Source organism: Camelus ferus, chromosome 11 (assembly GCF_009834535.1).
Source record: "Camelus ferus isolate YT-003-E chromosome 11, BCGSAC_Cfer_1.0, whole genome shotgun sequence".
In the NCBI taxonomy this organism is placed as follows: domain Eukaryota; kingdom Metazoa; phylum Chordata; class Mammalia; order Artiodactyla; family Camelidae; genus Camelus; species Camelus ferus.
Window position 1 is genome coordinate 48,815,764 of NC_045706.1, and position 14,612 is coordinate 48,830,375.

At 34.3% G+C, this 14,612-nt stretch overlaps 1 protein-coding gene and 1 long non-coding RNA gene across 10 annotated transcripts in view; one reads left to right on the top strand and one right to left on the bottom strand.

The window, feature by feature from the left end:
* MYPN (myopalladin) overlaps positions 1 to 14,612 on the top strand; it is a 91,464-nt gene that overhangs the window by 11,810 nt on the left and 65,042 nt on the right. For 2 of the 9 annotated variants that reach the window (XR_004323977.1, XM_006181193.3), the window contains exons 1-2: positions 3,023 to 3,161; positions 11,475 to 12,377. The exons of 1 other annotated variant lie outside the window; for it this stretch is intronic. Coding sequence is in view for 3 of the 8 variants with exons in the window: in XM_006181193.3 (XP_006181255.1) it covers positions 11,476 to 12,377 (902 nt within the window). In the remaining 5 variants the exon portion in view is untranslated. Of the gene's footprint in view, positions 1 to 47; positions 570 to 1,193; positions 1,237 to 3,022; positions 3,162 to 11,469; positions 12,378 to 14,612 lie in introns of those variants that run through there. 6 more of the 9 variants (XR_004323978.1, XR_004323982.1, XR_004323981.1 and 3 more) reach the window with 6 other exon arrangements.
* Positions 2,960 to 14,612, bottom strand: part of LOC116667186 — a 67,569-nt gene continuing 55,916 nt past the window's right edge. The window contains exon 4 of the long non-coding RNA XR_004323985.1: positions 2,960 to 3,147. This is a non-coding gene — a long non-coding RNA (uncharacterized LOC116667186). The remainder of the gene's footprint in view (positions 3,148 to 14,612) is intronic.

Sequence of the window (14,612 nt, forward strand, 5' to 3'; positions counted from 1 at the left end):
TTTTCAGGATAATAGGTATTCTGTTTATATTTTTAAAAATGATTTTAGTTTTTAAAACTAAATAGATTTTGAACTTACAGCTTTTTATTTATTTTTTTTAATTTTAAGCAAGTGTTTTCACTACCATTGAGATTAAAAAGAAATTTCGTAAGGATTTAATTGTAGTTCTCAATTACACTGTATCAGACCCTCTATAATCCACCACTTGTATTGTTTTGGATGGTCAAGGACTTGTCTCTGGTATGAGTATTTTTCTCATTAGCAAAGGTTAGAAAATACATACATGTCTCTGTTCCTTAAAAATAAGACATAGAGGGGTGGTTGTTTTTTCATGTGATACTTGAGGGGATTACCTCAATATACATCTATGAAATTGAAGCAAAACTTTGGTGTATGTGAGAAGTTTCTTTTATAGAATAAAAATCTACAGCAACATGGAAAAACAGCAAAGACAAAAATTTTATATGAATCTACTAGCACAGACATTCTCGCATGCTTATCCTTCAAGTGAAGACTTCTTCTGCTACAGATCTTCCAGATTCCTTGGCATTCCTGTGGATCACTCCAATGTGAGTAAATTGTTTCTATAGCTGAGTGACTGAATTAAGAAAACAGCTGAAGGCAAGCACAGGATCATGTTCAAACCACAATAAACACGTGCTGGATGGGCCACTCAACTTTATGGGGAAGGCTTACGACATGTTAACCTTGTGTTTACTTGTTACTTATGAAATTTGTTTTTAACTATGTTGGATGTATTTTTTAAGTTTTAAAAATTATTCTTTGTACCCATAAACCCTGGTAAAACCTAAAGTAGTAAATTTGTGGTATCATGTTTATACAATTACTATGATGATATGCAGAGTAGGGAATTACTTGGGAACAGAAACTAATTTTTAAAAACTGTAATCTAGAATACAACTTTGATGTATTGTAAGCAAGGTGTCCACAGTAAATGAATATTATTTATTTAAAATATTTATATCGAACTTCTTTTCAAAGAGCTCAAAAATTTTTGTACACTTTCTGCATTTGAAAATGTTACAGTAAAATGAGAAGAGAAAGATTATTGCTATTCAGAAATTCTCTGGCTCTTTCTTCTGTAACTTTTTTTCTTTTCATTTTAAACTTATTTTAGTTCTTCCTCTTGATTCCTAATTCCACTGCCCAACCAACTCTATTTTATCTTTCAGTATGGGTCTCCTCCCACCTCAGAGTTCTATACCTGGGTGAAAGGTAGGATACCAAGCTTATCATGGAACAGTTTGCAGGAAAGTAGAAACATGTTCACTTACAGTGTGTGTAAGCATTTCCCTTTGGAAAATCAAATTGTAGCACATCTATCTGCTGCCTGAAATAGACCTTCCACTTTTCCCTGCCCCTACTAAAGACGTAGCAGTATTTATATTGATTACGCCTCAAGATCTGAGTGGGAGAGTTGGGGGAGATCCCCTCTTTACATAAGGAAAAATCATTGGAGCATCTACATAAATAGAAAATGCAGAAACACAAGCAATCTTGAGGTTAGTTTCAGCCTAGGATTAGGTAAGAGAGTAAACAAACCTGTACACTGAAGATTCAGATTATTGCAGTAACGAAAATAATCTAGCCACATAATGCAGTTCTTTTTGTATTCTTTTCCTTCCTCAGTAATAGTTCTTTTGACATGGATTACCTAAAAGTTTTCCTTAATATTCTTTTTTATTTTTGTCAGGTAAATTCAAAGCTCCATAACAAAAGGTGCAATAAAGCTTCTGATGTGATCATAATAAACAAAGAAATTTTATACTATTAAATATACTATAGGGAGTCTCAAGGTAACTGAAAAGGGTTAAAAGGTCTCTTAGTAAATGAATGATGTCAGGAATTTTGGTATATTTTGTGCACTGCTTTATAACCTTTACCTGATACACAGTAGGCATCAGGTAAATATTTGCTGAATGAATGAATGGGAGGAAATCCTACAAACAGTTGTGTGATTTAATTAAGAAAAGCTAGGTTTAAACCAAGGTATTTTATGCTATCCAAATCCAAAAATATCCTTTAAAAAAAAATCAATGGCATTTACCTGAATTTTCAAAACCCAGGCTTCCACAAAGATTGGAATAGGGTTAACTTTTTTTTCCAAATTCATATTCTGAAAATGCGTGAAATTAATATCAAAGAGCTTATACTTTGACAAAGCAGGTTTTTGAGCAGATGTTGGTTTGGCTGAGGATTCATTTTAATTATTTGGTAATGCTTATGAAGGAAGAAACTGGCATTTACTCTTTCAAAATAACATACAAAAAAAGTTATTCCAGTACTTAGACATGAATAGGAGCTGTAATATGTTATATTATATGGTAATTTTGACTTTTAAACAGTATCTGATTAGTTTTTTCTGAAAAAGTTTGTTCAAACTAATTTGTTACTGGGTTTATTCTCAGGCTGATGGTTTTTCCTCTCCATTTTTTCTATAATCTCTAATTATCAATTTTTGATGTTAGTTGTCTTCTCTGTTTTTGCTTAGCCTTTGGATAAACAGTTCTAAAACTCTCCACTTTAAAATGCTAGACCTCAGCTTCATACTGTCCTTTCATAGCCAAATTTCATAAAATGTATCAGTGATTAAATAAGAGTAAATCTCTCATTAATTAAAATTAATTCCCCTAAAAAGGAAAATTTTTGATATATTTCAGAAATAATCCCATTTTCTTCAACAGATGGAATGTGCTGCAATGAATTTAGTTTTAATTACAAATCAGTAAACAACTTGGGTCTCTAGCTGTAATTGAAATTCTACAGGTAGAAAACTGATTGACCCCCACCGCCCATAGGTGCTGTCCTGCTGTGGAATCCCTTTGCTCAGTTTTCTCCTGTCCAATCAGGTGGAATGTTTCACAGGCACATGGTTTATACAGCTCAAAATAACTTGGGACCTGTGAGCTGACAAATGCTCTGGCTCTGGTGGTGACAGGTTGTCCAGCTTCTTACAGCCATCTTCACTGAAACTAAGGTTAACTCCTCACTCTCTATGGACGGCTACTCTCTATTTCCAAGGGCGTGAAGAATTTTCCTTTTCTCCTGTGCTTTCATCTAAAAGTTCTCCTTGGATAATTATCATCACAGTGGAGCGCCTGGTTTGGACATCCTCATCTGGGTCAACTAAAAAAAGAAAGGTAATATCCAGATTTAAGTTCTCAAGTGTGTTTTGATAACAAGTCACTGACAACGGGAAAAGAGATATTTCAGAGACCTAATTACTGTTGTTTAGAATGAAATCTAGGATAACTTTCTAATTAAGTATGATGGGACACAAAATTATGTGGAAAATAAACTTTTTTTACATGGAAAGACTTTGGAGGGGATTGATAAGACTCACAGAGATCACAGCCTACTTGGGTTCTAAGGGAAAATATCTCAACAGAGGAAGTTGCGACATGATGCATGTATCATTGGCATTTTCCACACATTCATTTATTAAAATATTTGTATAGAGAATATGTGTGCAATGCCTGTTTCCTTTTTAAAGGAAATAAAATCTAAAATAATATGACTGCATACTTAAAGACTTTCATTTAAATTTTTTTTTATCATGTAAAAGGATATGCTTGCTATATTTAGTGTTGGTAGATCTGCTCCCTGGATTAATGTACACAACAGCTGCAGAAAGTCTTGCTCAAAGGACATTGCTCTTTCTTTCTCCTTTCTCTCTCTCTCTCTCTCTCTCTCTCTCTCCCTCCCTCTCTCCCTATCTCTCTCTTTCTCCCTTTTCAGCTGCATCAGAAAGACTTGACAGTCAGTGGCAAGTGTTTGGCTTGGTACACTGCACTATTAGCAGTAATTAGATGCACTAGTTGTATTATATTTTAATAACCATATAAGCAAAGAAAAAGAGAATATGGGTTAATCTGTATTACCATTCCTAAAAAGTGAAATTACAGCAATGGTGCTAAAAAATTTCAGTATCTTACCAACATTTTTTTTTACTCAGACTTGTTAAAGATATCAACATCAATCAGTTTGAAGGAAACAAAACAGCTAACCAGTTTTCTTTCTCAAAAAACTATGATTCAATTGCTTTCACGTTGGTAATGATGAAACAAATTCTATAAACTCTAAGTTAAAAATTTGTCATAACTTTTTAGTCTCTCCTTAATAATAATTCTCAGCTTTACATAAAGTCCATATAACCCTTTTCTAGGAAATTGAGGATGTCTATACTTACAACTATAATAAACATTTTTTAACAAAAATTAAAATATGCTGTCTGATACATGATTTGACAATAGGCAGAATATTTAAAATCAAGGCCATCTCATGAAATCTGAAATATATGCACACTATATTTACTTTGTCAGGAGACAAAATTATAAACATTACAGAATCTTATAATAATGGACTATGAAACAAACAGTTGGACTCTATCCAAATTCTGGAAGTTTGTCTCTATTCCCACTTATAGAATATGGCTAATGCTACTGGAACTCTTAATAATGTGTTAAAGCTCCAGCGCGCCACATACCTACAATTTAGAATACAGACTCTCTTACAGACGCTAACACATCTGTTGTGTTAGTGTAACACAGTTTCTATCACCATGTGCTTACAAAGGCACATATTCAGTAGAACGGACTCACATCACAATTCATGGACACGAGAACTTCAATGAGTATTTAATCTCAACTGTGTTTTGGAATTCACAGAGATGATTTTTCAAATGTACTTAAGAAGAAATGAGGCAGTAGGTAAACCAGGTTTCATTGTGAAAGATCTTTAATGAACTAAACTTAGCACATGAAAAGGTGACAGCTAAATTTTTAACAGTTAATATCCATATGTAAAAGAAGTGATGAACTCAGCTCATTAACTTGACAATATAAGATGAATGATACTGCTAACCCCAGACTTAGTTTCCTTCACTGACATTGAGATTTGACAAAGGCATTGCTTGTCGCATGGTGTTAATTGCCCATAACAAGACCAAAAAAATGAAAGGATTTCCTTAACTTTTTCCTTTTCCTGGGAAATAAAGAAAGCTCAAACACCATAGAGGTATTTTCTTAAATTTTTTTATGGTGCTTTATAGCTGACAAAGAGCTTTTAAAACTACTACAGAATTGTGCTTTTGCTTAAAGGGAACAATTCAAGTACAGACATAATGCCGTGTTTAGAAATTTAAAAACATTTTCAGCAGTTAGATTTTTGGTGGCACAAGAGTTGTGACTATTTACCTGCAGTCACTGAAGAGTTCTTAGAGCCCATGTATAACTAGAGTCACCTTGACAAGCTCTGTACAGACTGTGTGCTACACAGACCTCCACTTGGAGTCACAGTGCACTCCACAGTCTGGGAGGGGCCGAGCAGAACCTTCCCACCAAGGGCTTGAACTAGAACTAGATCTTGGGATCACAAGCCTATATGGCGTACTTGCTCTTCTCCCAGTCTAGTGAAAGCATTATGTCAATTTAATTAGGAAAGTTATCTTTTTAAGGTTCTTAACACCTAAAGAAAACTGATACAAATATTAAGAGGCTGAAGAAGGATGGAAATGTTTAAATCTTCTTCATATTTAAAATGAGACTTTGAGTTAATGGAGATTGACAAAGTTTTCTCATTTGGGACTTTCTGTATAAAAGTTAAGTTCATCATGAATGGTGGTGAATTGAGAGTGAAAGAAAACTTCATTTTTGTGACAGCCACGAAACCCTTTTTTTGGTCCTGGATTCCTGAAGCCTCCTTATTTGGCTTGCATTAGCCTTTCTATGGGTCACAGAATTTACTCCCACTTTTTTTTTTTTTTTTTTTTTTTGCTACATTTCAGATTAAATACCACCTTTTGGGCTCTGATTTCAGTATCCTTTACACAAGTGCTTCCCTGCATGTTTATCCTCTTCTGTATACAAAACGTACATAGTACGTATGTTTCATAGTAGCCAATCTCTTTCTCCCATTCAAACTAAATCTTAACTTTCTTTCCTACCTTCATATCTTTACAAATTAGATTTTAAAAATAACAAGAGAATAGTTAACTCACCTTGGCCTATTATCTAAAAATCTTTTCATTTCCTTAACCTCTGCCCTTTAAGGAATGTCTCTAATGAAACAGATTGCTAATTCTCCTATGTGTCACTTCTACTGTCTCTTTATTTCAACATTCTCTTCTAATGCATACATTTGTCTGTATTTATCTGCTGTTTTTCCCTCTTTCAAATTGAAAGAAGAATTAAGAGAATGAGACATTATTTCCACATTGCTACTGACATATTTCCATGTATCTCAAGTTCTTATTCTGATAATCCAATATATACTAAATCTATTAAATTACTAATACCACACACTCCAAAAGTAGATTAGCAATAAAACTAAGATGGCGATGATCACTGCACTAGCGAGGAGATAGAAACTGTAACAATGCAGGATTTACCTCAAAGTGTGTCCCATCTGCAGAAAAATTTTTAAAAGGTGATGTGTACCCAACTCTCTAGGACTAGCTCCTGTATAGTGGGATTTGGTTCTTGGCCTAGCAAGTTTCTCCAAAGAACTGATTTAGATACTTCTCTAGTGTGACATCATGGAATATAGAAGGCAATACAGACAGGTCAATACCAGCATTAAAGTGAGGAATCAAAGTCTAATTTTGTTGATTATTCTCCTAAAGAACATTTTAGGTATGAATGTTCTTTATCATAGGTATCATTACACATCAACAGAAGAAAATTACCTTAAATTTGTACAGCATTCTAGATTTTTAAATTTCTTTCACAAACAAACCTGTGAGGTAATAAATAGGGTAGTTCTGCTGCTCTTCCTCAGTTTAGAGGTGAGCTACTTAAAGATGTCTCTCTGTTCCTAAGCCAGCTCTGTAGGCAAATAACTGTTAAATAATAGGCTGTTTTTGTGTAGACCTAGAAATCAGACTGTCTTCTCATTTAAATATCTAAGGATACTTAGTAGACAGAAAACTTTAGTACTCATTTTGAATCCAAGTTAGTTCATGTTAGGTTTTGCCAATTCTCCAGTTACTGCCCCAGGTTAAATGTTCATATTATAACCAAATTATAATATTCAAATTATAACCAAAAGATGAGTTTATAACTCATATTTCCAACAACAAGGTCTTCTTAGAGACTACAAAGAGCAGTGCTGAGTTAACATGACTTGAGAAATATGCCCAAAGGTATTAGTATTGTTTTGTTTTTACAAACCAGACTCTTAGATTTTCAGCAGGTTCTTAGGTCAAATCCTCTTTTCAGGAAAATTTATAGGGAAAAAATAGAGATATCCAGCCAAATAAAGCAAAGAACACTCAATAAGCATTCTATGTGGCTAAATTAGCTTACACGATTTACTAAACTCGGTCTTGATTACTGATGCTGCATTAATTGTCTCATTTAGAACCTAGGACCATTTCACCAAAACTGCAGTCTGTTTTCTAGGGCATTTACTCATTCTTATTTTGAAAGCGGCGTAGTATCTGTTTCAGTTTTGTAAGAAGCAGAAAGAAGGAAACAATGTCTAATGTCACTCTGAACACACCAGATGAAATGTCTCAGAGAACGCTGAATTTCCCTTCCTAAAACCTGCTCCTGCCTCATCCCAGTAAATAATTCCACCACTCACCTCGTTGCTTAGGCCACAACAATTAGAGTCACCCTCGACTCCGCTCTTTCTCTCACATCCCACTTTCAATCCATCAGCAAATCATACTGGCTCTACTTTCAAAAGAGATCTCAAATGTGATCATTTCTCACCGTCTCCCACTGATACCACTCATTGATCCAAACCAGCATCATCTCTTGCATTCTCTGCATAGCAGCCATGATTGAACCTTTTCAAAACCATGAAATCTACTTCTCAAAACTTTAAAATAGTTTCCCACTCACATGTTTAATAAAACTCTTAAGTCCTTCCCAAGGTCTGAAAGGCTTTACATGGTCTAGCCTTGTACCTTTCTGACTTCTTTCCTTCCACTCTTCTTTTTCATTTACCTCTTGGCACACTGGGCTTGACTCAGACACCAAACATTCACCTCCCCTGTCCTTGACACTTCCTCCTCAGTTTTGTCAGGAATACTCTTCCCTCCATATGGTCACATGACTAAATTCTCCACTGCGTTCGTTAGAAGACTGCCTGAACTTCCTAGCTAAAATAGGACACTTTCTGCCCTCCCCCATCACACTCTATCCCCTTGCTCTACCTTATTTTTCTTAACATTTATATCTTTCCCGCTAGAATGTGAACTCCATGAGGGCAAGGACTTTCTTTTGTTCACTGATGAATCCATAGTGCCTAGAACAATACCTGGCACATAGTAAATGTCCAATTAATATTTACTGGATGAATAAATGAAAGCTGGGTTATCCATAATAGCTCTTGGGTTTTTAAAAAGTACAAATTTTATAACAGATAATTTTAAAATTAATGCTTGAAGAGAAAGTGATATATTTTCATATTTCCTATTTTAGGTAATATTTATCAGTTTAACAATTTATGTATGCATTTCCACGTGAGAACCTGCTAAGATGAAATTATTATTATCCCATTTGATAGATGAGGATAATTAAGATTCTGATGAATTAAACGACTTGCTCAAGATAGCAAAATTATTTAGTGTTAGAGCTGGGATTCAAAGCTAGGTTTTTAAACTTACAATCAGACATTCTTTGATACTTCTGGTATAAAAACAAAGCATAATTCCAGTTATTTTATCCACTATAAATAAATTTTTATTGAAAAGTTATTTTGAAGTTGTTACCACTTTTACCAGTTTATATTTTTCTTTGTGTCTGTAAGTTTTCTTTATAAATATGATTTCTATTTACCTGTCTTACTTTGGCCTGTAATTTTAAAAATAAATAAATAAACAACATTAGATTCAGTAGAAAATTCTAACGAACAAAAGAATTCAAAAGATATTTTTTGATCACTTTCTATGTGCTGTGTGTGTACAGAGATGACGGTGTACAAAACAACTGAGGTAGACAGAAAACTAAATAGCAAATACACTTTACTGTAAAAAATGCTGTGTTTAGGGGTTAGGACAGTGAGCCTTGGGAGCACATTGGAGAGGTACCCAACCCAGAGAAAAGAAGAAATCCCAGGGCCATGTCTGAGCTAAGAACTAAAGATCGTGGAAGACTTAGCTCAATAAGGTGGTGAAGGCAGATGGGGACAGGGAGCAGCCTGAGCAAACATACAAAGACCTGAAGGCAGCATGGTTTGTTCATGAGACTATGTATATTTCAATAAACTACAGATACACTGAATTAACTACAAATCTAGAGTTCAGTTTCTCTTCAAAGTGTGTCCTTGGACCAAGTCATGTTACTATTTCTACTTCCAATTCTTACCATGTATGTGGCCATAGTTGTTAAACAATAATAATAATAGTAACTACCATATATTAAACCTTTACTAAACGCCAAGTACGTTTAATACCCTTCAACCTGAGATGGCTACTGTTATTATCCTTGTTTTACAAACAAGTAAACTGAGGCTTACAGAGATTAAGGAACTTTCTTGAGTTTATACAGCTAGGAAATGCCAGAACTAGGATTTGAACCAGATCTGTCTAACTCCAAAGTGTTAGGTAATAAATGCTACATTCAAACATTAAAGAAATCCGTAATTTTGAATACTTGAAATTTTTTATTATCATAATAATTTCACATGATCCTAAGCATCAGAACAGACACACATCTACCCTTAAGTTGGCTCCTTTTCTTTAAAAAAGAAAAAAAAAATAGTTGTAGAGAGTAGTAATTACTTATATGAGTATTTTCTTCCCTATTTTCACCATAAATAAAAACTTTTTGACAGTTCTTCAACATTAACATCACCTTTACCTAAGCATTATTTCTTACTAACACCAGTTGAGTGCTTATTATAGTGGCTGGCCCTGTTTTAAGAGACTTGCATTCATAATGTTATTAATCCTCACTCCCCTGTAAAATAGATACTACTTGCATTTTATAAATGAGGAATCCAGAACTTAGAGAAGTAAAGTAATTTTCTCAAAGTCACACAACTGCTGGGATGAAGCCAAAATTTGAAAACAGATTTATCTGATTCTAAAGCTAATGCTCATCCCATGTTGCCTCAAGATAAAACTCATCTTAAAATAAAGAGAGACAAAGTTACATTAAACCACAAAATACAGTAATGTCCAACTAATAGAGAAAAGGCCATTCCGATTTATAAAGCACTTATTTGTGATATAAGTGAAGCTACATATAAAGAAAAGAAGAGGAGTAAACTGAAATAAATTTTGTCATAGGATGTTAAAAACAGAAATGATTTAGGAGATTACTTTCCTCTCTATCTTCCCAGCACAAGGCTCAGCTCACCACATAGTAGCCAAGAATGGCAAACAGTCTTCATTTTCATTACCATCTCTGATTGGCTGGTGGTGGCTGAAGGAGCAGGCAGTTAAAGTCAATGGGAAGAGTACTGTAATCAATTAGTTACATCTTTTAAGGAGGAGAGAGAAGAGTAATAGCCTATGTGTCACAAGTTTGCCATCCCTCTAGTAAATGTGTGAATGAACAAATGGGTATAATATTAATAAAATGAAACTGGTTTGTGTTACCAAAATTTCTAGTCTAGGAGACTTTGAACAAAAGTTACTGTACTATTTTTATGAGACTTTTAAAATTATTTATTTTGAATAAATACATTCTTATAATTATGCGTTAATATATAATTAATTATAATATATTATTATAATTACAATTTAAAAGAAAAGGGTATACAGTGAAAAAGATCCTGTCTTGCACCCCACTTCCTTGTCTCCCATATCCCCTATTCACCAATGTTAATTTAAGAGATTTTTTTTTTTTAAACCTAGGATCTAATTCACATCTTGGTAGAAATTAAAGTAATTATACTTTATTTGCAAAAGTGAAATCACTATAGTTTTCAAGAGTAGATTAAGCCTATAAGCAACACTGAATTTAAACAACTAATCTCTAGTCATAAAATAAAAGCATTATTTATTTTTATGAGGTAGATCAAGTTTATATTTTCAGTAAGTAGATGAGATTATGTTGTCAATATCTTTTAATTTCCATTATTTTCTTACATTCAAGATGAAGGGGAGAGGATGGAGAGCAAATCTCTGTGTATGAAAGCACTTTATAACTAAGAGCCTTTACAAAGTATTATCAAAATCACGTTTAGAGATTATATTTAATGGTACTATAGTTATAGCATAGCTTTCACAACTGAACTTGTATTTAACAAATTTAATAAAGTGATGATCACCCATGTTTCTATTTTCCATTTCAGGGAAACCTCATTCAGTTCCTCTCCACTCTATAATTTGAGAATAATCCTTAAATCTCTAAAGCAAATTTTGTGAAGTATCAAAACCAGGCATTTTTTATTTTAAGCTTTAAGTTCTTAAGTATCTATCATAGTGTAATAAACATAGATTTGTTATTCTGTAAAAATGATCCAAATTTTTTGTTATTATTGTTATTTTATGACAGCATGCAAGACGACAGCCTAGAAGCTTCTACTTCCATATCTCAGCTTCTAAGAGAGAGCTATTTAGCTGAAACTAGACATCAGGGAAATAATGAGAGGAGTCGAGCAGAGCCTTCCCCCAACCCTTTCCACTTTGGCAGTCCTTCTGGAGCTGCTGAAGGTGGAGGAGGCCATGATGACCTTCCAGACCTTTCAGCTTTTCTGAGCCAAGAAGAATTGGATGAAAGTGTCAATCTGGCAAGACTGGCAATCAGTTATGACTCTTTGGAGAGAGCAGATGAAGCTCAAGCTAGAAAACGTTTTTCTTCTGACCAGATGAAACACTCACCTAAATCAAGTTTTGACCCTAACTTCTGCCAGGATAACTCTCAAAGTTCTACCAACTCTAAAGAAAGCCTCCAGGAGGCAAAACGGCCACAGTATACTTCTGAAACCCAGTCCAAAAAAGTTTTCTTAAATAAGGCTGCCGACTTCATTGAAGAGCTGTCATCCCTTTTCAAAGCCCATAGCTCCAAAAAGATTAGACCTCGTGCCTGCAAAAACCACAAGAGTAAACTGGAATCTCAAAACAAAGTTATGCAGGAAAACAGCGCCAGTTTCTCAGAGCTATCAGAAAGAAGAGAAAGGTCTTCTGTTCCCATCCCTATCCCTACGGATACCAGGGATAATGAAGTGAATCATGCCCTTGAACAGCAGGAAGCCAAGAGGCGCGAGGCTGAGCAGGCTGCCAGTGAGGCAGCCGGTGGAGACACCTCGCCAGGGTCTTCTCCTTCATCTCTGTACTACGAAGAACCTCTGGGGCAACCTCCCCGGTTCACTCAAAAGTTACGAAGCAGAGAAGTTCCAGAAGGAACCAGAGTACAGTTGGATTGCATAGTGGTAGGAATTCCACCACCTCAAGTAAGGTAAAAATGTTCTGTTAGTAATCTTTGGTAATTACTTTCCATCTCCTGTGATTCTCCTAAGTTTATCTTTCAAGTATGTAGTTTCAAAAATTACATACTCCCTTTGAGAACAACAGAGTTTAAAGCAATATTGTCCAATAGAAATATAACAGTAGCCATACATGCAATTTAAAATTTTCTATGTGCTACATTTTTAAAAAATAAAAAGAACTGGGTAAAATTAATTTTTAGAGTATATTATTTAACCAGTATATTAAAATATTATTATTTCAACATATAATCAGTATAAACATTATTAATAAGATATTTTACATTTCTTTTGTCACACTAGAGCTTCAAAATCCAATATGAATCCTACACTTACAGCATATCTCAATGTGGATGCTAAATTTTCCTAGGAAATAGTTAACGTGCATTTGGATTTCAAAAAAAGTACAGTCAAAAAAATCAACTGGCATACCCGTTATTCCAAACATACCTAAAAGTTTCATAATAACTGAATTGAATATCAGATTTAAAATTTTAATTAGTTAAAATTAAATACAATTTAAAATTTAGCTCCTCAGTTGCACTAGCCAAATTTCAAGTGACCAATACCACATGTGGCTAAGGACCATGGTATTAGCACAGGTCTACAACCTGTCGTTTAAAAAAGAAAGTATTTATGATCTATATACGATGAATACCTGGGATATTTTTTATTTTTAAAGAAAGCCAAGTAATAGAATCAAATCTGATAGGACAAAGATAGAATAAAGCTGCAGCAAAGATCATTTTAAAGATTTATTTTATATTTATTATAAACTTTTTGATAACAACTTATTGAATACTATTCTCCCTAATGCCCAAGCCTTTCCCCAGTATGACTGATGAGTAAAGAGGATATTCATCCTTTATGTGCCTACCAGTAAGCTTTTCTGTGAAGCAAATAAAGCTTAAGCTTCAGGGCTCTTCACTTGCATAGGCTACCTCTGACTTTCGGTTCTAATTTTATCTTCTCTTCTGTGGGGCCTTTACACTTTTATGAGCTTCTGGCCTTAAAAAACCTGGATCCAACCTTAACCTCCAGGGTAACATTTGCTACCTCTTGTGTTACAATGTAGGAATATGTGAATAATGTGTTTGAAGTGCATTACTTTTGTAGAGAATTACCGGTATTTAGAGTCCTACACGAGCTATTTTCCCTTCCTAATCACCTAATTACTATTAGAATACTATTGAACATTTATTCTAGGTATATGAGCAGGGCCTCATCTTCTTTTTGCTAAATATTCATATTATAGGTCAGTAATAGTATTAGTATTAATAATAATATTTTTATTTATGTATACTTAATGATTCAAGGGATTCTAGTCCAGAAACGTACTCGTATATTGAATTTTGCTCTTTAGAGGCAACATAAGGCAGTATTAAACATTATTTTTACAATGGCATATACATTTTACTATCTAGTTATCCAATTGACCTCCTCAAGGACAGGGGTTCTACTATTCCACCTTTTTACCTTGAGCACCAAGCATAGCGTCTGGCCTATAGTAGTCATGCATAATATAGCAGTCACTAGATTATGAGTAAATAATACATAAAGAAACAGGAAAACAAGGAGGGAATGGGTATAGCTCAGTAGTAGAGCGCATGCTTAACATGCACAAGGTCCTGGGTTGTTCAATCCTCAGTACTTCCATTAAAAATAAAATTTTTTAAAAATTTTAAGTAAACAGAAGGAAAAAGAATACTTTTTTTCCCCTAAAGAATGAAACATGAAAACAAGAAACTCAACCTAGATTTAAATCAGGAGTGAGACAGTTGTCCTAAGATGTGGCAAAGGATTGGAACTGCACAACACAGGGCAGCATCTACCTTTCCATTCTATGCAGGCCTGATGACAGTCCCTAGGACTCTGGTCAGTAATGTTGGCAAGAAGGCATCGTAGCACCATGACAGATACCATTCAGTGGCATCTGGTCAGCCTAAATAAGCTGGTGAGCACTCAAGTTATGGCACATGTACAATTTAGTCAGATTAGTCCTGTCCATTCTATTAGTTTCTAAACAAAGACCGGACCCTTTCAAAAAAATTAGACCAGATCATACAAGACTTATCCTGTGCCTTCTTGACTGCAATCATCTCAAATATAAAAAAGACTTCGGTGCTCCCATGAGAAAAATCACACAGGAAGAACTACAAAATACCTATTCTCCAAAAAACAAAGTAATCTGGTGCTCATTCAAAAAC